General features: G+C 42.9%; 3 protein-coding genes across 4 annotated transcripts; all 3 read left to right on the top strand.

Annotated features, from left to right (window-relative positions):
• tigd1 (tigger transposable element derived 1) lies at positions 1 to 3,566 on the top strand. Its single transcript, XM_008105768.3, has 2 exons — positions 1 to 115; positions 1,587 to 3,566. Exon 2 carries the CDS (start codon positions 1,753 to 1,755, stop codon positions 3,460 to 3,462), a length of 1,710 nt encoding a protein of 569 aa, XP_008103975.1. The 5' UTR covers positions 1 to 115; positions 1,587 to 1,752; the 3' UTR covers positions 3,463 to 3,566.
• LOC103278084 (zinc finger protein OZF) lies at positions 2 to 8,470 on the top strand. Its single transcript, XM_008105769.3, has 2 exons — positions 2 to 115; positions 4,388 to 8,470. Exons 1-2 carry the CDS (start codon positions 82 to 84, stop codon positions 6,049 to 6,051), a joined length of 1,698 nt encoding a protein of 565 aa, XP_008103976.2. The 5' UTR covers positions 2 to 81; the 3' UTR covers positions 6,052 to 8,470.
• Positions 8,471 to 11,116: 2,646 nt separating this feature from the next.
• On the top strand, positions 11,117 to 24,431 carry LOC103278082 (oocyte zinc finger protein XlCOF6). 2 transcript variants are annotated; one of them, XM_062973350.1, is made up of 6 exons: positions 11,117 to 11,606; positions 15,742 to 16,169; positions 17,535 to 17,628; positions 18,918 to 19,003; positions 20,001 to 20,121; positions 20,830 to 24,431. In XM_062973350.1, the coding sequence occupies exons 2-6, from the start codon at positions 15,762 to 15,764 to the stop codon at positions 22,611 to 22,613; spliced, it is 2,493 nt and encodes an 830-aa protein (XP_062829420.1). In that variant the 5' UTR covers positions 11,117 to 11,606; positions 15,742 to 15,761; the 3' UTR covers positions 22,614 to 24,431. The 2 variants fall into 2 exon arrangements, with proteins under 2 accessions (XP_062829420.1, XP_008103974.1); XM_008105767.3 differs by having other exon boundaries at positions 15,653 to 16,169.
• Positions 24,432 to 25,671: the final 1,240 nt, after the last annotated feature.

Below are 25,671 nucleotides of genomic sequence, written 5' to 3'. Positions count from 1 at the left end.
GAGTCTTTGAAGAGGTGACTTTGTATTTCACCCAAGAAGATTGGAATCCCCTGGGTCGTAAAGGGCTTTCCATAAGGAGTCATGATGAAGAACTGTGGCAGTATGACACCTCTGGGTGAGAACATTCTTTCCTTAATCAATAGGCACCAAAGGGATCTGAGGATACATTTGCATTGTAGAATTAATGCAACTTGACACCACTTTGACTGCCGTGGCACAGTTCTATGGAACAATAGGAATCGTAGTCTTATTTAGCAGTTCTTAACCTTTTCTCCGCTGTGGACACCCTTTAAATATGCCTTTGGACTATCAAGGCTTTACTCAAGATTTAAAACCCCAAAGCACATCAAATGTGTATTTCAATTGTTCATCATGAAGCTTCAAATTCAAAGAGAAGGGGAAAATAAGCAAATGTACACAGTCCTGAGATAATATTTTTATTGGAATGATTTAGTACTAATTTAAAATAATAATAAGCTCATAGTATTGTAGGTGCCTGGGGGTCCATGGACTATAGATTAAGAACTGCTGGCATAAATTTAAAAAAATGAATTTGGAGAGAAGGGAAAAATAAGTTATAATGAATACTTACAATTAATAAGTTAGCACTGTACTGTAGGAAGAATGCTCTGGAGATGAGTGGCTAGGACTGGGCCTTGGCCATTTTCACACTACAGAACTGTAGTGTCATGATTCCACTTTAACTGCCATGGCATTATCCTGTGGAATCTTTGGATTTGTAGTTTGGAAAGGCACTAGAGCTCCCTAGCTGAGTTGGCTTTCGTGCCCCTTTTTAATCTTCTCTTCTCCAAGGCAAACAGCCCCAACTCCCTAAGCCACTCCTTGTGAAGATTCATGGTTTCTAGACTTTTGGTCATTTTGATCACCCTTCTTTGGACACTTTCAGCTTGTCCATATTCTTCTTGAATGGTAGCGTCCAGAACTGGACACAGAGTTATTCCAAATGAGTTCTGACCAAAGCAGAATAGAGTGGGACCATGACTTTCATTGCTCTGTTTCCCATCCTGTTATCCTAGTCATACCTTTCCCTGATATCATAATGATTGCTATGCAGTACAATCCCTGTCCCTGCAGATGGTTGCATTTTCATCTACCCAAAGTCAACAAAATACATACTTTCTAAGAATGCTATACCTCCTCTAGGCATTGAAATGATACGCTTCCACCAGAAGTTCCCTTAAAGTTGCCGTGGAGGACCTAGGAGAGTAGGGGGGGTGAGAAATAGAGGCTATATTCCACTGAGATCCACCAGTGCCCTCAACAAATCTTCCTGGATGGAGTCATCAGTTTGCGTCTGGGAAGGGGAAACAGCCAGACGCTTCTCTGATCTCTTCCATGAGCAACAGATTAGCCATTCTGGGAAGGGCTACCACAGTGCAACCAACAGTCCTGGAGCTTTAGACTTTGCTTTAGACTTTGCAGAAGGAGGAAGGAAAGAGATGTCAAAGTCCTCAATGACCAAGGGAGTTGGGGGAGACATACTGTATGTAAGTGCAATGTGGACTTACAGTTATGTATGTACTTAACAGGATGCTAGCCAAAGACAATTTTCTATTTCTCTGCAGGTGGAAATTGTTAGCACTGGCCTAGCACAGGCAGTCCCTGAGTTACGAACATCCGACTTGCGTGCGACTCGTACTTACGAACGGGCACCAGACCACATCCAAAGTGTACTGCATAGTGTTCCAGTAATTGTAACGCTGCCGCACTTGTTGTTTTCACCCTGCAACAATGCCTCCGAAATACAAATCTGATGGAACTGCTGGTACTCCAGCCAAGAAAAGAAAAACCATCACCATGGGACATAAAGTAGAAATAATAAAGAGAGCAGAGAGAGGCGAAACTCCGTCATCCATTGGCAAAGCATTTGGTTACAGTCGTTCAACGATTGCAACCATTTTAAAAGACAAAGCTAGAATAATGGAGCATGTGAAAAGCCATGCCCCAATGAATGCTACGATTATTACCAAGCAGCGCAGTGGTTTAATTATCGAGATGGAAAGGCTGTTGACAGTTTGGATAGAAGTCCAAAATCAGCGTAATCTGCCTATCAGTCTTCCTTTAGTGCAAGAAAAGGCTCGAAGCCTTTTCAATGAGTTAAAAGCTGCTCGAACAGCATGTGTAGGCAATTGCAATGAAGAATTTGCTGCAAGCAGGGGTTGGTTCTGTCGCTTTAAAGAAAGAGCAAATTTGCAGTATATTAAAGTTCAAGGCGAAGCAGCGAGTGTTGATGTAAATGCTGCAAGTGGTTTCACCAAGATATTGGAAGATGTTATTAAGGATGGAGGTTATTTGCCAGACCAAATTTTTAATGTAGCTGAAACTGGCTTGTTGTGGAAAAAAATGCTTGAGAGGATCTACATTTTGAAAGAGGAAAACAGTGCACCGGGTCATCAGGCATCAAAGGACAGGCTAACGTTATTACTTGGGAGTAATGCATCTGGAGATTTAAAGCTCAAGCCTTTGGTAGTGCATCACTCTCTAAATCCGAGGGCGCTTCTGAATGTCACTAAGACATCTCTTCCTGTTATTTGGAGGGCAAATCCAAAGGCTGGGGTTACTGCTGCGGTCTTTCAAGAATGGTTTTTAGACCATTTTGTCCCTGCTGTTGAACTTTATTGCTTGGGCAAAAGCATTCCTTTCAAAATTCTCCTTCTCCTTGACCATCATTCCCCAGGACATCGAAACATTTCAGGCGACGTTCATCCCAATGTAAAGGTGGCATTTCTACCCGCCAATACCACATCACTCCTGCAGCCAGTGGATCAGGGTATCATAGCCTCCTTTAAGGCCCATTATTTACAGAGGGCATTCTCCCAGGCTGTCAGAGCTGCCCAAAAGGGTGAGATGACTTTAAAGGAGTTGTGGAAGAACTATAGCATTCATGATGCCATCAAAAATATTGCTGGTGCTTGGGATGAAGTGAAAGAGACAACCATGAAAGGAGCTTGGGAGAAATTGTGCCCCCAATTCAAACAAGGATTTCTTGAGAGTATAGATGATGAAATTGCCGAAACCAGGCAAGCTGTGGTTGCAATTGGCAATGAATTGCAGCTGGGCATCAGTGAAGATGATATCATAGAGTTGCTCGACTCCCCGGGCAAAGAACGAACCAATGAAGTAAACCTTATGGACCTAGAGCAGCAGATGATACCATTTGCGGAAGAAACCCCGTACCTAGAAACTTCAACATTGAAAAAGTTTTCTACCAAAAAATTAGCTGATGCTTTTTGTCTCATTGAAGCAGGAATGGCAAAGTTAGAGGAGCAAGACCCTGATGCAGCGAGGTTTGCCAAAGCTTACTGTGCGGTTACTGACAGCCTGAAATGCTACAAAGCTATTTATGCCGAGAAAAAGAAAAGCTGTGTGCAAGCCCTCTTTCAAGCCCCCTGCAATATACAGACTCCGGCAGCAGACTCTGACTCTGACTCTGTAATATGAGTCCCATTCTCTACCAAGATAGTTTAAGGTTGTACTGTATCATATTTGAAAATGTCTAAGTATTTACATGCACAGGTAATAAATAAATATTATGTTAAGGCAAACATCTGTCCAAGTTGTATTTAAAGTAGAACTCCATGCAAATTTTATGGGGGATGTGTTAGTATGGTGTGGGGGTAGAGCCACTGTGCGGTTTTTCTTGCTGTTTGTATCCTCATTAGAAAGACTTAATCTCACCTTCTGTCCTTGAGACAACAGGAAATCTACCCCTAAGAAGGGAAATTTACTCCTGTAAGGGTTATCATGGGGAAAAGGTGTATCCACTGAAACTATCACCGTTCCTTGTTTCCGCAACAACCCGAAATATTCAAAATCCAACAGAAACTGAGGTGGAATGTTTTGAACAGGGGCAAAGACAGCAAAACAAATGTCACAGGGATGTTAACCCTTCCTTGTGCTTTCCAAAACATTTAAAAAGGTGGCTGGAGTTACACTTAAGAAATGTACATGTTCTGACTTTTACACAAATTCAACTTAAGAACAAACCAACCGAACTTGTTCGTAACCTGGAGACTGCCTGTACTATGTCAAGTGCCATCTTCTCTAATCCTAAGAAAGGGTTTACTGAAAAGAGCATCACGCTTTCTTTTTATTTATAATGGGCTATTTTTCTCATAACTTGAGAAGGGCTTCATCCACATAGGTATCATTTCCTCTTCTTAATTTCCCAGTTCCAAGTAGATTTGTCTGCTTTCAGAGAGAGAAAAAGGAGCCCTTCCTTTTCAGTTAATTAAATTATAGAAGTGATTTATAAAATCATATATTTACTTTCACCCTCATTCTTGTACGTTTTGGTCTCCCAGTGGGTGAAATCCAACGGCCTTATTTAACATCGGGATGTTTTGTTTCTGCTCCTCCCTTGCAGGTGATGGCAAAGACAATGGGAATTCTATGGTGTCATCAAATGCAGGGAAGCATGGAGTGAGAAAACAGACCTTACAGACTGAAATGGGACCAAAGAGGTATAAAGGAAACAAAGCACAGAAGACAGGGAAATCCCCTGACTCAAAATGTTTGGATGTTTATGAACTTGGGGTTTCAATTAATCACAAAAAGAGGAGGATTAGAAAGTGTCAGGTGTGTGGGAAAATATACAAATATCAATTAGCATTAAGTAAACATGAAAAAATCCACACAGAGGAGGCACTATATCAGTGCATGCAGTGTGGAAAGAGCTTCAGTAACCGTGGAAGTTTTCGCGTCCATCAAAGAACCCACACAGGGGAGAGACCTTATAAATGCGCAGAATGTGGGAAGAGCTTCAACGAGAGTGGAAATCTAACTGTACATCAGAGGATCCATACAGGGGAAAAACCGTACCATTGCATAGAATGTGGAAGGAGTTTCTCTTCGAAAGGATATCTTATTACACATCAAAGGATGCATACAGGGGAGAAACCATATCAATGTTTGGACTGTGGGAAAAGCTTCAGGATAAGCGGGAACCTTACTGTGCATCGGAGAACACACACAGGGGAGAAGCCATATAAGTGCCATGAATGTGGAAAGAGCTTCATCAACAGCGGAAACTTTAGTAAACACCTCAGATTTCACACTGGGGAAAAGCCGTATAAATGCATGCAATGTGGAAAGAACTTCAGTGGAAAAGGGAACCTGACTTCGCATCAAAGAACCCACAATGGGGAGAAGCCATATAAATGCCTGGAATGCGGGAAGAGCTTCATCGACAGCCAAAGTCTTACTTTACATCAGCGAATCCATACAGGAGAGAAACCATATAGGTGTATGGAGTGCGGAAAGTGCTTTATCAGTAGTGGACACCTTAATGTACATAAAAGAACCCATACAGGGAAGAAACCATATAAGTGTATAGAATGTGGGAAAAGCTTCAGTATGAGTGGAAACCTTAAAACACACAAAAGAATCCACAGCGGGGTGAGACCATATCATTGTGTGGAGTGTGGAAAAAGTTTCAGCCAGAAGTCGCATCTAAAATTACACAAAAGAATCCACACAGGGGAGAAACCCTATAAATGTACATGGTGTGAAATGAGCTTCAGCGATAATGCATGCCGCATTAGGCATGAAAGAAGTCACACTGGGGAAAGACCATATCAGTGTATGAAATGCGGAAAAGCCTTTGGTAGGACGGGAGTGCTTGCTTTACACTTAAAAACCCACACAGATGAAAAACCATATAAGTGCATGGAGTGCGGAAAAGATTTCAGAGAAAAAGGAAGCCTTGCAGTACATCAGAGAACCCACACAGGGGAGAAGCCCTATAAGTGCATGGAGTGTGGAAAGACCTTTAGTCGGAGTGAACACCTTAATATTCATGTGAGAACACACACAGGGGAGAAACCATATAAATGCAAGGAGTGTGGAAAGAACTTCAGTGTTAGTGGAAACCTTAAGAAACATCAAACAATGCACATGAGGGGAATGTCCACTGAATGTTTGGTGTGTGGGAAATGTTTCGGTACATATAAGAGTCTTGTTTTACATCAAAGAATGCACGTAGGCAGAAGTCAAGTAAATTCGAGGACTATGGGGAAACCTTTCATGTAGAATTGGCTTCACATCAAAGAAGCCATACTGCATAAATACATAGGCAATTGAAAGGGTTATTGAGATTCTGAAAAATCGTGCATCACATTGGAGAACCCATGTCATTTCTTCCAACCTATGATTCTATGAAATCTGGGAATGATTTGTTATCAATCCAAGCTTTCTTTCATTCCACCTTCAGGATAAGCCATAGTAATATATCCACCATTAATGTAGCTCCTTCTAATGAGAGTTCACACAATAATATGTCCTGAACATTATACAGGCAGCCCCCAAGGTATGAACAAAATAGTTATGTAGGTTTGTTCAATTTGTTTATATCAGTTCAACTCCAGCCATATATATGTATGTATGTGTGTATGCATGCATGCTTTGGATAGTGTAGGGAAGGGTTAACACCATTGTGATTTTTTTATTTTATTTTTTTTGCTTTCTGTGCCTCTGTTCAGGATATATCACCTCACTTTCTTCCCCTGTGGTAATTAGATTGTGAAAAATGTGGATTGGTAAAGCTTCAGTGGAGACAAACTTTCCCCATAACTTTCAGGAGTGAATTTCCCATCGTAGGGGTAAATTCCTCTCACTTCTTGCTGTCTCATCCCCTTCTTAACTATGAGTCGTTTGTAATTTGGGGATTGCCTGTCCTGTCAGCAGTGTGATGCGGCAGCTAAAAAACCCAATGCGATTGCAGGGTTCATCAACAGGAGTTGAGGGAAGTTATAATCGGACTCTTGTTTTATTTTGGTCAGGCTTCAGCTGGAATACTCCTTTGCCTTGTTCTGGGCTTCACAATTCAAGAAGAATATTGACAAGCTGGAATGTGTCCAGAGAAGGGAAAGCAAAATAATCCAAAGTCTGGAAGCCAAGCCCTATGAGGAGTGGCTTAAGGGGCTGGGCATGTTTTGTTTGGAGAAGAGACGGCTGAGAAGGAAATGATAGCCAATTGTAGCAAGGAGCAAGCTTGTTTTCCACTGTTCCAGAGACTACAACACATAGCAATTGACTCAAACTTCAAGAAAAGAAACTCCGCCTAAACATTAGGAAGGTTGACAGCTGTGAATTTCTTGGAAGCAAAGCCCTGTGATGAGTAACATAGGGAACTGGGTATGTTAGCTTGGAGAAGAGGGGACACGATAGCCGTGCTTTAACATTTGAAAGAACGTCACATTGAGGGAGAGAACCAGCTTGCTTTCTGCTGTTTTAGAAACTACAACGCAGCAACGTAACTCAAACTTCAGGAAAAGAGATTCCATCTAAACGTTAGTTAAAAACTTCCTGAAGACAAGAGCTGTTTGGCAATAGAATCTGTTGCTTCCAAATATTTTTCTCCATGCTTTTAAAAACAATCTTAACTAAGGATGGGATGTCTCCTCTGAATAAATACCTGAGGAGGTAATTAATGGGCTGGATGGGGCAAAACAAATTGAAACTGAATCCAGCTAAGACAGAAGTGCTTGTCTTTAAGGGTCCAAACCTGGGGGTGGAAGTGTGTCAACCTGTTCTGGACACTTCCCCAAAGACTGTGTTAGCAGCTTGGAAGTGCTAGTTTTCAGCTTTAGCTGATACACCAACTGAGCTCCTTCCTAAAATCAAAATACCTAAACATGGTAGTGCACACATTGGTCATTTCAAGATTGGGCTTCTGCAATGTGTTTTACATTGGGCTATCCCTGTACCAAGTTAGGAAACTCCAGTTCGGGACATGGCAGCAAGATTGATTACGGAAGCATCTAGGAATGAACATATTACACTTACACTAAAATTGCTCCACTGGTTACCAATTAGTTTCCAGGTAAAATACAAAGTGTTGGTTATCCTTTTAAAGCCCTACATGGTTTGGGTTCAGGTTACCTACAATTTCTTCTCCCATAAAAGACGGATCCTCTGTGGGACGTCCAACTAGCCAGAACACAATTGACAACCATGAGCTAGAGGACCTTTTCATCACCCAGCCCAAAACTGGAGTGACCTGCTGGAAGAGCTTTTACAGCTAAATGAGCTATCTGAATTTAAGGCCAAATTAAAGCTTCACCTCGTCTGGCAGGTCTACCCAATCAAGTTTAATCAATGAAGTTTAGATTTACATTGTATTTGTCAAGGCCACAACCCCCAAATACAGGCAGAGTATATGCAAATGGTCTCAGGTCTAGCCAAATAGTCCATAAAGTTGCTAAACACTCAAAGGTGCTATTCATTGCCTACTCCAGGTGTACTGCTGAGCCTTCTGTCAGCAATCCCTCATCCAAGTTCTTCACGCTGTCCATGATAATACCGGGAGTTTCATTTTTTGCTATGTTTTTAATATATTTATTGTATGGTCCTTTGTCAATGTATTTGAACTCTGTTGTACTACCTTGAGCCATGAAGTGGGTTGTTATTGTTCTTATCATCAGTAATATTATTATGCAGTGATCTGCTATTGAGTTGTTTGCTGACACTCCTCTTCAAGATCTCCGTTATCGGTCCTGGACTCTGCTACACAAACCAATACTGGCTTCATTACACCAATGTTTAGGTTGCTTTTCCACAGCGTAGGAGCCATCTTCTTTCCTTGTAATGAACTTGGACATGCATCTTTTGCCAGTAGATCCCCCTGGAAAGCCAACAGCAAATGGGGAGAATTGCTGTATCTGCTTTTCATGTATTCAGGGCACAGAGGTGTGGCAGGTGAGACAATGAGGTTTTAGCTAAATAAGCTGTCTCCCCTCAATCTGCCTTGCAAGGCACCTTCAGATCGCTCCTTCAGGTGACATTGGCTGGATCTAGTAAAGGTAAAGGTTTCCCCTTGACATTAATCTAGTCCGACTCTAGGAGTTGGTCCTCATCTCCATTTCTAAGCCGAAGAGCCGGCATTATCCGTAGATGCCTCCTAGGTCATATGGAGCGTCATTACCTTCTTGCTGGAGCAATACCTATTGATCTACTCATATTAGCATATTTTCAAACTGCTAGGTTGGCAGAAGCTGGGGAATAGCAGGAGCTCACCCCATCCCACAGATTCAAATTGCTGATCTTCTGATCAGCAAGTTCTGCATCTTAGTGGTTTAATCCGCTGTGCCACTGTGGCCCCTGGCTGGATCTACACCACCCTATAATCCAGTTTCAAAATGTGGATCAACTGCATTGAATTATATCAGTCTACACTGCTCTATAGCAGGGGCCCCTGGTGGCACAGTACATTAAAGCGCTGAGTTGCTGAACTTGCGCACCAAAAGGTGCCAGGTTCAAATCCCAGGAACAGAATGAGCGCCCGCTGTTAGCCCCAGCTCCTGCCAACCAAGCAGTTCGAAAACATGCAAATGTGAGTAGATCAATAGGTACCGCTCCGGCGGGAAGGTAACGGCGCTCCATGCAGTCATGCCGGCCACATGACCTGGAGATGTCTAAGGACAACGCCAGCTCTTCAGCTTAGAAATGGAGATGAGCACCAACCCCCAGAGTCGGTCACGACTGGACATAACATCAGGGGAAAACCTTTACCTTTACTTTACACTGCTCTATAATCCAGATCAATACAGTTAATCCACATTGAAACTGGATTATAGGGTAGTGTAGATCCAGTCATTGTTACAGTGTATCTACTACCTAAACTGTAGTTGAATTAATTGCTGTTGATCCCCTCTAATAACCTGGAAATGGCCATTGAGTTGTGTAGCTTATGAGCTGCATTAGGGTGTGTATGTTGCCCCATGATAGGAATAAAGGTAAAGTTTTCCCCTTGACATTAAGTCTAGTCGAGTCTGACTGGGGGTTGGTGCTCATCTCTATTTCTAAGCTGAAGAGCTGGCGTTGTCCGTAGACACCTCCAAGGTATTGTGACCGGCAGGACTGCATGGAGCGTCGTTTCCTTCCTGCCGGAGCAGTACCTATTGATGTACTCACATTTGCATGTTTTCGGACTGCTAGGTTGGCAGAAGCCGGAGCCAACAATGGGAACTTGCCCTGTCCTGTGGATTTGAACCGCAGACTTTCCGGTCAGCAAGTTTTGCAGCTTAGTGGTTTAGTCTGCTGCACCACCGTAGACCCATATGCTAGGAATACATTTCCAAAATACACAATGACCCCAAAAGGTTGAGATGGCATAGAACTGTGTAGTGTAATAGCAGGAAGACAGGATACAAATCCTTGCTCAGCCATGGAAACCCACTTGTTTTTATGCCTGTCTTTTTGCGTTATTACTTTAAATATTCGTTTAATTGTAGTCTTGCAGTTGTAGATACAGTAGAGTCTCAGTTATCCAACATAAACGGGCCGGCAGAACGTTGGATAAGCGTATATATTGGATAATAAGGAGAGATTAAGAAATAGCCTATTAAACATCAAAATAGGTTATGATTTTACAAATTAAGCACCAAAACATCATGTTATACAACAAATTTGACAGAAAAGGCAGTTCATTACACATTAATGCTATGTAGTAATTACTGTATTTATGAATTTAGCACCAAAATATCACAATGCATTGAAAACATTGACTACAAAAATGTGTTGGATAATCCAGAACATTGGATAAGTGAGTGTTGGATAAGCGAGACTCTACTGTAGTATTAAGAATAATAAAATATTGCTATTTTATTGTAATTTATTGCTAATATTAATGTAATTCTGTAGTTTTTAGTATTCTATGTCTAAAGAAATTGCATTTTAGGTTGTTTTTTGAAGTGAATAAAGTTATTGTAAAAAGGAAAGCATTGGATAACCTGTACAAGTCAAACTCTCTCAGCCTCAGGGGAGAGTAATCAGGCATGAGGGGGGAAAGGAAGGGGCCTGAGGCCAGGAATTGTGGGAGTTGAAGTCCAAAACGCCAAGTTGGCCCATGCCTGATCTACACTGTAGAATTAACGCAGTTTGGCACCACTTTAACTGCCCTGACCCAATGGGAGCCGTAGATTGGTAAGGCACCAATTGAAACCAAGTCTCTGAAATGCCCATTCCTCCTGAGATCCATGCTGTGTGCTTCCAGGACTTGGGACTTCAACTCCCAGAAGCCTCAGCCACCTTGGCCAATAGCTAAGAACTCTGGGAGCTGAAGTCCAGAGCTCTTCTCTAAGGAAGAGTGACATCCAAGCAGAGGCGGAAGGGGCGGGGCAGAAACCCAAGGCATGGCTGCCAGGAAGGTAGAGAGAGACATATAACGCAGAATATATAATGTGTGGATTATCTGAGTCCACACTGCCATATCATCCAGTTCAATGTGGCTTTTATACAGCTGTATGGAAGGGGCCAAGGAGAGAGAATAGGGCTTCTCCTTCCAAGGGGGTGGGGTGAACCTCCCATGGTTTTGGAGGGAAAAAAGGGACCCTCTTGTCTGGTGACAAGGCCAAGGAGGAGAGTTGGATGGATGGCTAGGCCCCTGCACAAAGGGGTCCCAGGGCTCAAAAGACCCTCCAAATCAAAGGAGAGACCCCCCAACAATGTCAGAACCCCATAGCTAAATAGAAGACCCCCCCAGAACAAAATAGACTGGGCTGTATGGTCATGTTCCAGCTGCATTCTCTCCTGACGTTTCACCTACACCTGTGGCCGGCATCTTCAGAGGTTCTGGTGGAAGTGAGGCAAGTGGAGTGTATATATCTATCAATCTTATCTGTGGAATAATGTCCAGGGTGGGAGAAAGAGCCCCTGTCTGTTTGAAGCAAATGTAAATGTTGCAATTTGGCAAGCTTGAATAGCATTGAGTAGCTATGAAGCTGCAAAGTCAATCAGTGAGGGTATCTGCATAGAGGTGGCCTGGCCTCTGTTGCCTGAAAGCATCCTCTGTTTGGGAGGTGTTAACTGACACTTGATTGGGTTACTGCAAGTTTTCTGGGCTGTATGACTATGTTCCAGAAGCATGCTCTCCTGATGTTTCATCCACATCTATGGCAGGCATCCTCAGAGATTATGAAGTCTGTTGGAAACTAGGCAAGTGGGGTTTATTTATTTTAACTGTAATTGTTTTTATATATTGTGTCTTATATTGGTTTGTTCAGTGTGTAATGATGCTAATTGTAAGACCACCCTGAGTCCCCCCTTGGGGTGAGAAGGGCAGAATATAAATGCTTGTAATAATAAATAAATATAGTAGAGTCTCACTTATCCAAGCTAAACGGGCCGGCAGAAGCTTGGATAAGTGAATATCTTGGATAATAAGGAAGGATTAAGGAAAAGCCTATTAAACATCAAATTAGGTTATGATTTTACAAATTAAGCACCAAAACATCATGTTATACCACAAATTTGAGAGAAAAAAGTAGTTCAATACACAGTAATGTTATGTTGTAATTACTGTATTTACGAATTTAGCACCAAAATATCACAATATATTGAAAACATTGACTACCAAAATGCATTGGATAATCCAGAACCTTGGATAAGCGAGTCTTGGATAAGGGAAACTCTACTGTAATTATAAAGCCGCCCTGAGTCCCCCCTCGGGGGTGAGGAGGGCGGAATATAAATGCTTGTAATAATAAATAATGTATGTATTTTTTATCATGTCAGAAGCGAATTGAGAATATACTGCAAGTCGTTTCTGGTGTGAGAGAATCAGCTGTCTACAGAGACGTTGCTCAGGACATGCCTGGATGTGTTACCATCCTGTGGGAGGCTTCTCTCATGTCCTCACATGGAAGCTGGGGCTGACAGTCAGGAGCTCAGCCCGTCTCACAGATTTGAACTGCCAACCTTCAGATCTTCAAGTGGGGTTTATATATCTGTGGAATAATGTTCACAGATTGCTTGACGCAAGTGTGAATGTTACAATTGGCAACCTTGATTAGCATTGAATAGCCTTGCAGCTTCAGGGCCTGGCTGCTTCCCCTACACACATAGGTGCAGACCATCATCTATAAAGCCCTAAACGGTTTGGGACCCACCTACCTTAGTGACCGTATCTCCTACCATAAACCTGCTCGTTCCCTTCGTTCATCCGGGGAGGCCTTCCTTTCGCCACTGCCTTTGTCCCAGGCCCGTCTTGTGGGAACGAGGGAGAGGGCCTTTTCTGCTGTGGCCCCCCGACTGTGGAATTCATTGCCCACTGAGATTAGGCAAGCCCCCACCTTGTTAGCCTTTAAGAAAGATCTAAAAACATGGCTTTTCCGATGTGCCTTTGGGGAGTAAATGTAATATATTACTCTGGTTATTCCCCTTGGATTTTATCCTTTAGACTGCTTCACCATTTTATATCCCTGTTCCCTTATTCCTATGTCTCTCTCTCCCGAGTTTTTAATTAAGTGTTCATGTGGCCTGCCCTGGTTTTTATTGTTTTCTCCAATTTGTGTTGTAATATATATATGATGATTTTGCACTGTTATATTGTGTTATGATTTGCTGTTTATTTTGTTATATTGTATGGTGTCTGGGCATGGCCCCATGTAAGCCGCCCCGAGTCCCCATTGGGGAGATGGTGGCGGGGTATAAATAAAGTTTTATTATTATTATTATTATTACCAGGGCTGATAGATTCCTAGAAGGAAACACTCCCAAGAACTCCTGGCCCCCAAGATCAAGGAGGAGACATTTTCCAGGCTTTCAGACCCCCCAGGAGGAAAGAGCAGACTCTCCTCTATTCTGCATAACCTCAAGACTCAGAAAGAGACCCCCTCCCTGGGGTTGCCGGACTTCCAAGGTCAAGATGAAGACTCCCCAAGACCTAAATGGGAGACCACAAGCCTTTCACAATACTGGGATTACGAGGGAGATTCTCACAGGGGTGACCAGATGAACCCCAGGACTATCAGTCCTCCAGAACAAACTGGATACCGCCTTCAGGGCTGCCAGACCCTCAGGACCAAGGAGAAGACCCCAGAGGCTGCCACTGAAAGAGGGTGGAAGTGGGGAAGGAGAGGGAGATACACAGCCATGGACTGAGGAAGGGCAAAAACCCCACAGACCTCCATCTTCAGCAATGTTTATTTATGGGTTTGCAGTGTTTCTCAAACTCTGCTCCTCCAGATGTTTTGGACTTCAGATCCCACAATTCCTAACAGCTGGTAAGCTGGCTGGGATTTCTGGGAGCTGGAGTTCAAAATGTGTGGAGGAGCAGAGTTTGAGAAACACTGGGTTAAGAGGAATTATTCCATCTTTCTTGAAAGGTGTTTCTCAAAGCGCTTTGAAGATGCAGTCCTACAAAGGTGAAGGTGGGGGTGGTGTGTGTGAAAAGAGATGAGTTTTGAAGTTGAGGATATGCATGTGGCTTGTTCTTGCGTTGCTCTGATGTCTTACAGTAACCTCTCAGTAACATCCACTTCAGAATGCCATGAGTTTTTAAAGGCTTGGAGGAACACTGCCACTCTTAGGCCAAGTGAAGCAATTGCCTCTGGCAGCAAAAAAACGATATAAAACTGGTAAAGCACCTGGCCTAGATAACTTAATGGTGAAGCAAATCAAACACTTGGGCCCCAAAGCTGAAAACTGGTTATGATAAATTGGATAAACTGCATATAAACAACTATATGTCCAAAATGTGAAAGATTGCAATTTATTCATGCCTTGAATATGTGATAGTTTATGCACAATTTTCAGCCCAAGTGTTTGATTTGCTCCATCATTAACTCATCTGGGCCAGGTGCTTTACCAGTTTTACATTGCTTAATAGCGTCTCTGGGTTCTTTCAGGTTTAAAGGAGATGACAACTGGTAGGTTTCAAGTTCTGGCACCCTGTTGATATTCATCTTTATTCTGCTCCACTTGGTTTTCCCATTCTGAATTAGCTTGTGTGCTATCTGGTCTGGTGTTAGGTTTGCATGTCCACAATTGACTAGAGGGTCACTATCCAAGCATCTCAGCAATTGCCTTGACTACTCGTGGACATATCTAGATTGTCAAGCACCTTTATCTAGTGGTCTTCCTTAGCATTAGTTATGGCTGTAGATAATTTTTGGCCTGCTGCTATAGTCTCATTGCTGTATGGATTATCTTGAAATATTCTGAGATATTCGTGTAGCTATGAATGATGGACCTGGCCCAATTTAGCACACATGACTCCTATGACCCACTTTACGTCCTGGTGCTGTTTGGGGAGAATGGACCACGGATAATGAGATCTGCAGTACTTTAAATCACTTTGGCTCCCACACACCACTGCAATGGCCACCAGTGATGGAACTGGATCAAATTTGGCACACAGAACCCCCATGACCCATTTTACACCCTGGTGCAGCTTGGGGGTGATTGTCCTGGGAATCTGGAAGTTGTAGTTCAGCACTGAACCCAGCCAACGACAGATCTGGACCAAACTTAAGTGATACTTCCTAACATCCCAACACAAATAGTGCCTTCTTCTAATAACCCGGGCACCGCCGGGTCCCCTGGCTAGTCTTTATCTATATCTATATCTGGTAGGTAGCTTGTGCAACAGCAACTAGGGATTGAGAGCCTCGAGGATCTTTTCACAGCTTCTACAAACTTGAGTCTCCTTGTTATTAAATAAACATGATAATAATAATAAATAATAATAATTCCCTCCCAGATTTCTCCCTCAGGTGTTAGTAATTGTGTTCAGTTTGATTGTGAAGCAACTCAATGTCACAAAAGGTTCTTCATAGAGTTAGATGATACTGCAAGGGCCATCCATTCAGAGCCACTTGTTTATCAAGCATCATTTTTTTTTCTTTTTTAGATCTTGATGCCTTCGTAATTTTGCTAATTTTACTTTTCTAAGTCAAATATCTGACAAAAAATACTGCTTCCTACCCATGTTGGAAACAGTGTGGAAAAACAGATCAAAGATGCAAGATCAAGACTTGGCTTGCCGCAGTGGCCTTCATGCTGTTCAGGTGAAATACAGAGAAGAATTCTTCAGAAGAACCATGAAGGAGAAGAGCATTCAGGACAGTGCACTCACTTCAGATACTTGGCGCCAGCACTTCCGACAGTTTGGCTACAGGGAGCCTTTGAAACCCCGAGACATTTGCAACCAGCTCCACTTTCTCTGCTGCCTGTGGCTGGACCCAGAATCACACACCAAGGCTCAGATGTTGGATTTAGTGATCCTGGAGCAGTTCCTGGCTATCCTTCCTCCAGAGATAGAGAGTTGGATCCGAGAGAGTGGAGCCGAAAACACGGCCCAGGCAGTGGCCCTGGCCGAGGGCTTCCTTCTGAGTTGTGCTGAGGTCACAAAATCGGAAGAGCAGCAGGTGAGAGGGTTTCATTCCATTCATTTCACAAGACAAGGAATGAAGACTTTTAGTTGGAAAGGACCTCAGGGCCACCCAGTATTTGCTTAGTTTTAGGATCTACTGAGTCATGGACTCTTTGGTGATTGTCTCAGTGTCTTTAGGACAGACAGATGCAAAAAGAAACGAGCTGTAAATTATTGTATAGTCCATACTAGGCATGGGCAAACTTGGGCCTTACCTGCTGTTAGGAATTTTGGGAGCTGAAATCCAAAACACTTGGAGGGCCCAAGCTGACCTAGAGGGATCCATAAACACTTCTGAGGGGGGGCGGGGTTGGAGCACGGAAAGGTGAAACTGGATATCTAATCTGGATAAGGAGCTTGTACTTTTAATGCAAATACAGGTACAATGTTCCCTCACTACTTCGTGGTTCACTTTTTGCGGATTCGCTGTTTTGTGGTTTTCAATAAACTCTAAAAGAATATTATGAATCATAAAAAATTACAATTTGCAGCCTAAGGGAGGGAGGAAGGAGAAGCCAAAGGGAGAGAAAAGGAGCCCAAGCGGCAACGGGAGAAGGAGGCGATTTATCAACACACGATTGGTTGATAAAGACTTTAAAAAGTGTATAACTACTAAAATAATGTATAAATATATAGTGTCCCTACTTTGTGGATTTTCACTTATTGCGGGTGGTCCTGGAACCTAACCGCAGATAAGTGAAGGAACACTGTATTCCAAAATCTGAAAAATCTCTGAAATCCCAAGATATTTCTGCTCCCAAATATTTCAGAAAAGGGATGCACAGACTGTAATACCATTGTAGGACTGCAGGCTAAGAAGACAGCATATTATATTGGCTTGAATGTTGGACAACATAGACTACAACTCTGGGAGAATGCCACAGAGTGATCTTGAAAAAGTCACACACCCATCCCCAGGGAAAGGGAATGCCAGGCTTCTGAATAATATCTTGCTAAATAAACAATAGATTATTATTATTATTATTATTATTATTATTATTGTTGTTATTAATTTCTTATACCCCGCCTCCATCTCCTCGAAGGGTTGCCATGAGCTAAATTGGACATAAGGACACGCAGCAACAATAAAACTCTAGACTAGTGTTTCTCAAATTGTGCTCCTCCAGATGTTTTGGACTTCAACTCCCAGAAATCCCTACCAGCTTTCCAGCTGTTATGAATTGTGGGAGCTGAAGTCTAAAACATCTAGAGAAGCACAGTTTGAAAAACACCTCTCTAGACCAATTTCCTTTTTTTCCCCCTGGGAACCATCCAGAGTGAAGATGGCACTTGTGGACCTTTGTCACCTTATGTCCTTTTACTAACTCTCCTCTATTTCTTCTCTCTCTTTCTGTTATAGGATTGTCTTGTTGATGAAATAGCTAAGGTGGAGAAGTCTCCTTCCAAGACCACGTGGATCAAGCAAGATAGGGACAGAGCACCCAATGCAGTGGGTAAGGGCTAAAGAAGGTTTTCAACTGGATGATTTTAAGCAGAGGCTGGATAGCCATCTGTCAGGAGTGCTTTGATTGTGTCTTCCTGTGTGGCAGAATGGGGTTGGGCCCTGGAGTTCTCTTATGACTTTATGGTTTAATGGCTCTAAAGAGGGGTTTTTTTGGCAGAGAAGGTTGAAGGCCTTGCAAAACTATAATTCTTGGAAAGGGTAAAGATTGGCTACTCTTGCTCTTTTTATACTTTTATCTCCCACCAAGAGCAACAAGAAGGGGTTCTGGGTGGTGTTACCATGAAATGAGCCCACACCTTGTATTTTGAAGTGTCCCAGTTATGAACCAGCCGGGCAGGAATAAGAAAGTTGTCGTCCACGTGACAGAAACTGCAATAGTACCATCCACTGTAGCTGCAGACTTTTGCCTTGCCATTGGACAGGCCCATGGCATGCTGACAACCTGGTAACAGAAAAATAAAGACTTCGTTGAAAGGCAGAGTTCTAACATGCACTCAAACTCAAGCTTCACTAACATATTAAAATGCATCTTAATAATGGAACATTTACACACCACTTGCAAGAAAAATAACTTACTACCAAAAGGAACACAACAATAGCTTCAGATTGGAGGGAAAGAATGAGGATTAGTTGCATGACACACTATGCTATTCATACACTTAAGTTTTAACACCATATTTACTCAAACCTAATCCCCACCCCTTTTTGGCTGAATCCCTTTACCAAAATTAGGGTGTGCATTAGATTCGCATAATACAGTAATCTTATTCTTGAGGCAAAGCAAAAGGGGAAGCTGCTTCAGGAACACCTAGAGCTCCTATTTGAAGGATGTCATCTCTAATTTAATAGCCAGGGCTCAATGCTATGTATAATTATGTATATTTTTAATGTATATTCTTAATTTTATTGTAATTTTTAATCTTGATGGATTTTTAAATTTGATGAAAACTGTTTTTTTAATGTGTATGTTTATATTGTAAGCCGCCCTGAGTCCCCTGATGGGTGAGAAGGGCGGGGTAGAAGTGATGTAATAAATAAATAATAAATAAAATAAATATTAACTCCAGAGAAGGAGACTCCACTAGAGTCCCATATTCCCTGGCCAAACAGCTCTTAACCTCAGGAGGTGCTTCCTAATATTTAGGTGGAATCTCTTTTCACAGTGTTTGAATCTGTTGCTCTGTGGTATCATCTCTGGAACAGCAGAAAAATATAAGCTTGTTCTCTTAAAATAAGAGAGAAAATGGTAAACAATGCTCCCCTTTTTGTTCCTCACAGGAGCTGGGACAAAGCTCTGGTCTTTAAGTACTCCTACATCTCTTCATTATGATGGATTCAGACCAGCTTCTTCAAAATTGGATCAGGTTCATGTTGCTTTGCTTTTCCCTCATCTTGATATCATTCCCATCTTTCTCTTTCTCCTTCTCTCTCTCTTAGAACCATGGTGTACAATTTTAGATCCTTGTCACATCCCCAAATTTCTAATTGGGGCTGGCACAGAGCTTCGCCTCCAGAAGAGAAAGTTCATGTTTAAATATTTGAAAGGCTGTTCATATTGCAATTGGAGTCAGACTTGTTTTCTGCTGCTCCCAAAAGTCAGAAATAGAGCAGTGGATCCAAACTGTAGGAAAAGAGTTTCTCACCTAAACATTAGGAAGACCTTCCTGGCAGTAAGTGCTATTCAACAATGGGATTGTTTATCTGGAGTGCGGTGTAGTCTCCTTCTCCAGCAGTTTTTAAGCAGAGGTTAATAGACATCTGTTGGGAGAGCTTTGATTGTGTGTTTCTGCCTAGCAGAATGGGGTTGGACTGGATGGTCGTTGGGGTCTCTTCTAGTTGGAACTGAAATCAACTCTAAAGCTGAAAGGAATACAGTGGAGTCTCACTTATCCAAGCTAAAAGGGGTTGGCAGAACCTTGGATAATAAGGAGGGGTTAAAGAAAAGCCTATTAAACATCAAATTAGGTTATGATTTTACAAATTAAGCACCAAAACATCATGTTATACAACATATTTGACAAAAAAAGTAGTTCAATACGCAGTAATGTTATGTTGTAATTACAGTATTTACTAATTTAGCACCAAAATATCACGATATATTGAAAACATTGACTACAAAAATGCCTTGGATAATCCAGAACCTTGGATAAGCGAGTCTTGGATAAGTGAGACTCTACTGTATATGCAAACAGTCTGGGGAAACAAAACAGTCACAGAATGTGAATTTAAGGAAAAGCATAAACATTGGTAGAGAAAGGAATGAAATGAAGTTGCTCCAGGAAGAAGATTAGGGAAGAAAATCATTAATTCATTCTATGATTTCCTGATTACATATGCGTAATATTTCTTCCTTTTTCAAAGGTGACCTTCAAAGAGGTGGCTGTGGATTTCACTGAGGAAGAATGGACCCTCCTGGGCCCGGGGCAGAGAGCCCTTCACTGGAATGTGATGATGGAGAATATGGGGATTGTGTCCTCGCTGCGTAAGTCCCTCTTTTATGTGGTTGGTCAAATCCATTTATGTACCTTTAAAAAAAAAAGATCTGACATTTTATTCATGTATTAAAGTGGGCTGAGTCATCATCATCCATGTACTTTTTAATATTGGAACCTTCTGGGGGGTTTTTGCTGTCGATGTGAGATCAAACTGCATTCATTCTACAATATAAAGCAGGCATGGGCAAACTTGGGCCCTCTAGGTATTTTGGACTCCAACTCCCACAATTCCTAACAACCTACCGACTGTTAGGAATTGTGAGAGTTGAAGTCCAAAACACCTGGGGGGCTGAACTTTGCCCATGCCTGGTATATACAGTACTTATAACAAATGTTAATATGTTTACCTTAAGAAGACCCAGGTGGTGCAGCGGATTAAACCGCTGAGCTGCTTAACTTGCTGACCAAGTTCAGGGAGCAAAGTGAGCTCCCGCTGTTAGCCCCAGCTTCTGCCAACCTAGCAGTTCAAAAACATGCAAATGTGAGTAGATCAATAGGTACCGCTCCGGTGGGAAGATAACAGCGCTCCATGCATTCATGCCAGCCACATGACCTTGGAGGTGTCTATGGACAACACCAGCTCTTCAGATTAGAAATGGAGATGAGCACCAACGCCCAGAGTCGGACACGACTAAACTTAATGTCACTTTACCTTTTACCTATATGTTTACCTTATTTGTTTCTCTCTTTTGAAGGTGGAGATGGAGAAGAGAATGAGAATGGAGAAGAAGCATGTGGGACTTCATTTCAAAGACCTAGAAGAGAAGAGATGAACAAACAAGGAAGAAAAAGTGAGCTGGAAGAGTTAAGTTGGAATCAAGCTCCTGATGTTCAAAGTGGTGATATTTGTGGACTCTTACTTCAGGAAGAGGCTGAGAGAGGCTTCCCGTGCATAGCCAACTTTGATCCTGACCTCATAACACAGACAAAGGAGGTGCCTTTAAAAGGTGATCATAGAAAGATTGCCAGTTTTACAAAGATTCACTCAAAAGCAAAACCACTTGGAAAGAGGTATAGTTGGAAGATAAACCTCACCAGTCACCAAGCAGCTCACACGGTGGAGAAGCCCTTTAAATGCTTGGAGTGTGGAAAGAGCTTTAGTCGGAAGGCGCACCTCACTTGTCATCAAGTCACTCACACGGAAGAAAGGCCATTTAAATGCTCCGAGTGTGCAAAGAGCTTTATTTGGAAAGTAAGCCTCTTGAGTCACCAAGCGACACATACAGGAAAGAAGCTGTATAAATGCTTGGATTGTGGGAAAAATTTCAGACAGAAAATAAACCTCATTCACCATCAAGCAGCACATGCAGGAAATAAACCGTTTGTGTGCTCGGAGTGTGGAAAGAGCTTCACCCGGAAGACACACCTCACTCGTCACCAAACAACTCACACGGGGGAGAAGCCGTTTCTGTGTTTGGAGTGCGGGAAGAGCTTCGGTCGGAAGATGCACCTCACCCGCCATCAAACAACACACACCGGGGACAGACCGTTTAAGTGCTCTGATTGCGACAAGAGTTTCAGTTGTAAGATAAGTCTGACGAGCCATCAAGCTACACACACGGGAGAGAAGCCGTTCAAATGCTCAGAGTGTGGGAAAAGCTTCATTTGGAAGATAAGCCTCACTAGTCACCAGGCCACGCACACCGGGGAGAAACTGTTTGAGTGTTTGGAGTGTGGGAAGAGCTTCAGCCGGAAGACGCACCTCACCCGCCACCAAGCCATTCACACCGGGGAGAGACCATTCAAATGCTTAGAGTGTGGAAAGAGCTTCATTTGGAAGACACACCTCACTCGTCATCAGGCGATGCACACAGGAGGGAAGCCATTTAAATGTTCAGAGTGTGACAAGAGCTTCTGTGAGAAGACGCAACTCATCTCCCACCAAGCCTCACACACAGGGGAGAAACCATTTAAATGCTCAGACTGTGGCAAGAGCTTCAGTTGGAAGGTCAGCCTTACTAATCACCAAGCAACGCACACCGGGGAGAGGCCGTTTCAGTGCGCCGAGTGCGGGAGAACCTTCGTTTGGAAGATAAGCCTAACTAATCATCAAGCGATGCACACGGGGGAGAAGCCGTTTAAGTGTTTGGAGTGTGGGAAGGGCTTCAGTTGGAAGACGCACCTCACTCGCCATGAACTCACTCACACGGGAGAGAGGCCCTTTAAATGTCTGGAGTGCGGGAAGTGCTACGTCTGGAAGACGGACCTGACTCGTCATCAAGCCACGCACACCGGCGAGAGACCGTTCAAATGCTTGGAGTGCGGAAAGAGCTTTGTTTGGAAAACAGACTTGACTCGTCATCGAGCCACTCACACCGGGGAGAGGCCCTTCACGTGCTTGGAGTGCGGAAAGCGCTTCGTTCGGAAGACGGACCTCACTCGTCACCGAGTAACGCACACTGGGGAGATGGGCATGGAAACCCTTTCGTTTGGCATTGACCCCTTACGTGACATCAAAGAATTAATACACACCATTTAAATGCTTGAAATGTAGAAAGTGTTGACATGCCACCTAACTTATGACTTAAACAGATGTTCCCATATATGTTCAGCCCTCCACTTTTGCGGTTGAAGGGGGAAAGGAAGGGCCTGAGGCCGTTAGGAATGGTGGGAGTTGAAGTCCAAGACACCCGAAGGGCAGAAGTTTGCATGTGGCTGTTGTGGCGTCTCCTTCTTTCGAGGCTTATAAGCAGAGGCTGGATGGACATCTGTCATGAGGGCTTTGATTGTGCATTCCTGCATGGCAGAGGGTTGACTGGATGGCCCTTGGGGTCTCTTCCAATTCTATGAATTGTTGCACCCCTAGACTGCAGAGATACCTCAAGACCACCCTGGAGCCCCAGATTATAAGCAAAGCAAGTTGTTTATTGAAGAATATATGTAAGCAATAGCCAATCATAGTTCAAAGTAAATGAAACAAGGTTTTAGTTCACCAGATACAAGTTACTTGGGAGTCTTGAAGCAAGAGTCCATAAAAATCAAACACAAGAATAAACTTTGACAACGTATCAAAATGAGTCCAAGGAACAGGAAGAAAACTGGAACAAAGAACAGGATCTTTGACTGGAACAAGCGATCCAAACTGCAAAACATTCAGGAACAACTGGGTAATCCAAAATTCTCCAAGAGCAAGAACAAGAACCAGAACAAAACTCAAGATATAAGGTTACATGAAATTGACATGAAAGTCCACAGGAACATGCAACAAGACTCTATGGCGCAAGGAACATAAGTCCATGAACAGGAACAACACTTTCAATGAGCAAACTTACCACCTCTGAAAATCTCTGTCAGAAGTGTTCCTCTTAAAGCTGAAATCAAGGCCTCTTTCCATGGGAAGTTTGCTCAAAACCTTTTCTCATTAGCAACCCTCTGCTCCTTCTCAGAACATCCCTTTCTTGTCACTTTTGACATATTGCTTTCTTTCTGTCAACCTCATTACTCTTATCACAACTGGAATGCCCATCTGCCAAAGGATAGTTTGACCTTGACTCTTCCAAGGAATGTGGTTCACGCTGCCTGCTTGAAACCATTGTATACTTGTTCCTAAAATCCTCAGGAACCAACTCTGGCTGTACAGGAACAGCAGCTTCATCCAACTCTGGCTATATGGGAATCCTAGGTCCCAACCCAGATTCATTCATCTGACAGGTCAGGTGCAGGCACAATCACAGGCTGAACATGCCCAACCTCAAGCTCACCTGACAGCTCAGGTGTGGTCTGGGATACAACACGAATCTATAAAACTAATGTTTCACAAACACCTTATTCCCAATTTTGTGAAGAACTAGGACCACGGATAAAAAGATCCGTGACTGGTAAGCGTATGCTGAACCCAGATAGGCCAGGACAGAGAAAACAACTCACCGATTTCAGGACAAGCCACAGAGGTTTATTCAATTTGGCCAAAAGGTATAGCAATGTGCTTCAAAGATATAAACATACAGAGAAATACAAGATATCTTATATAGTTCTGACAGCTATTCATACTTTCCACTCCTTCACCTGATTGGTCAGAAAAAAGGCTTGCTAGGATCCATGCCAGGATTGGCTGGGAGGGAGAATGACAGCCAGGGATTTGTCAGCGTGAAGGACCAATCAGCTGCAGAGAAGCCCTCTGGGATCTCACAGTCTGGGGAAAACAAATGGTAAAGACATATTGATGGGCTGTTGATTTGACTCAAATGTTCAGTTCTGTGTTAGGAGCTTTGGAAAAGAAAGGTGCAGTGCGCTTGGAAGAAAAGTAAATAATCTTGATCAGTCAAAGACTTGTCTGTTAATAAAGAGGTTTAACACATGTGCATACTCTGAGCTTCTGTTTCTGCCAGCAGCAATCTCAGCTTCAGGTGAACCATATAACCCGGTGATTCCCAACCTTTTTTTGACTAGGGACCACTCTCCAAAATTAGTACCAAAAGGATTACGAATTAGATTTTGGTCAACTTTAGATTTGATTTGGTTATTTGGGGTACCGATTCAGAAAATTGCACTGGATAGACCACATCAGCTCTAGTTTCTGATACAGAACATATGCCACCCAGTAGTTGCCATCTGCTGACCCACAGAAAACCATATTTAATAACCTAGAGCTGATGTGGTTTATCCAAGCAATTTTCTGAATCAGCACTGCAAATAACACCAGGAACATGCCTAAAAATGAAGACACCAAGGCGCCTCTACTTCTAGGGGCCACATGGAACGGCTCCGTTCGGGGGAGGATGGAGGAGAAGCAGCAGTCAGGAGGCTTGTTGTCATGCCTTTTGTGAGTAGTCAGCCTCTCCCCTCCTGACATCCCTGTTGCCTCATCACTATAAGAGGGTTTCGTGAGACCAGTTGCTCTCGTTGCAATGGTGTAATAATGGTGAGGGCGCAGACCAAATTTTAGTTCTTGGGGGCCACTGGTGTACGGACCACCGGTTGGGAACCACTGATATAACTAGATAGACTTGGGTTTATCTGGTCTGACTGGGAAGAAAATCACCGATCTCTGCATATACATGAACAGTGGATTTGAGTGATTATCTGTCTGGGAAACAGCCAGAGGGGCTTACTCAACTTTCCTGTTTTTAGGAAATTCCTCAGCAGAGTTTAGAAGAGTTGAATGTCTCAGAGCTTGTATGGTTACATTTTGATAAAGAAGTTTATACGATATTTTATAGTAAAGTTAAAGGTTTTCCCCTGACATTAAATCTCATCATGTTTTACTCTGGGGGTTGGTGCTCATCTTCATTTCTAAGCCAAAGAGCCAGCATTGTCCGTGGACACCTTCAAAGTCATGTGGCCGGCATGACTGCATGGAGCACCATTACCTTCTCACTGGAGCGGTACCTATTGGTCTACTCACATTTGCATGTTTTTGAACTGCTAGATTGGCAGAAGCTGGGGCTAACAGTGGGAGCTCAAACCACTCCCTGGATTTGAAACGCCAGCCTTTCTGTCCTCAAATTCAGCAGCTCAGTGGTTTAACCCGCTGCACCACCGGGGGACTCCCATATATTGTATATGAAATAGATACCAGCATGCAGAAAGATACAAGA

This window comes from Anolis carolinensis, chromosome 2, assembly GCF_035594765.1.
Source record: "Anolis carolinensis isolate JA03-04 chromosome 2, rAnoCar3.1.pri, whole genome shotgun sequence".
NCBI lineage: Eukaryota > Metazoa > Chordata > Lepidosauria > Squamata > Dactyloidae > Anolis > Anolis carolinensis.
The sequence above is the reverse complement of the archived record's forward strand: the minus strand, read 5'-3'. Positions and strand labels throughout refer to the sequence as shown.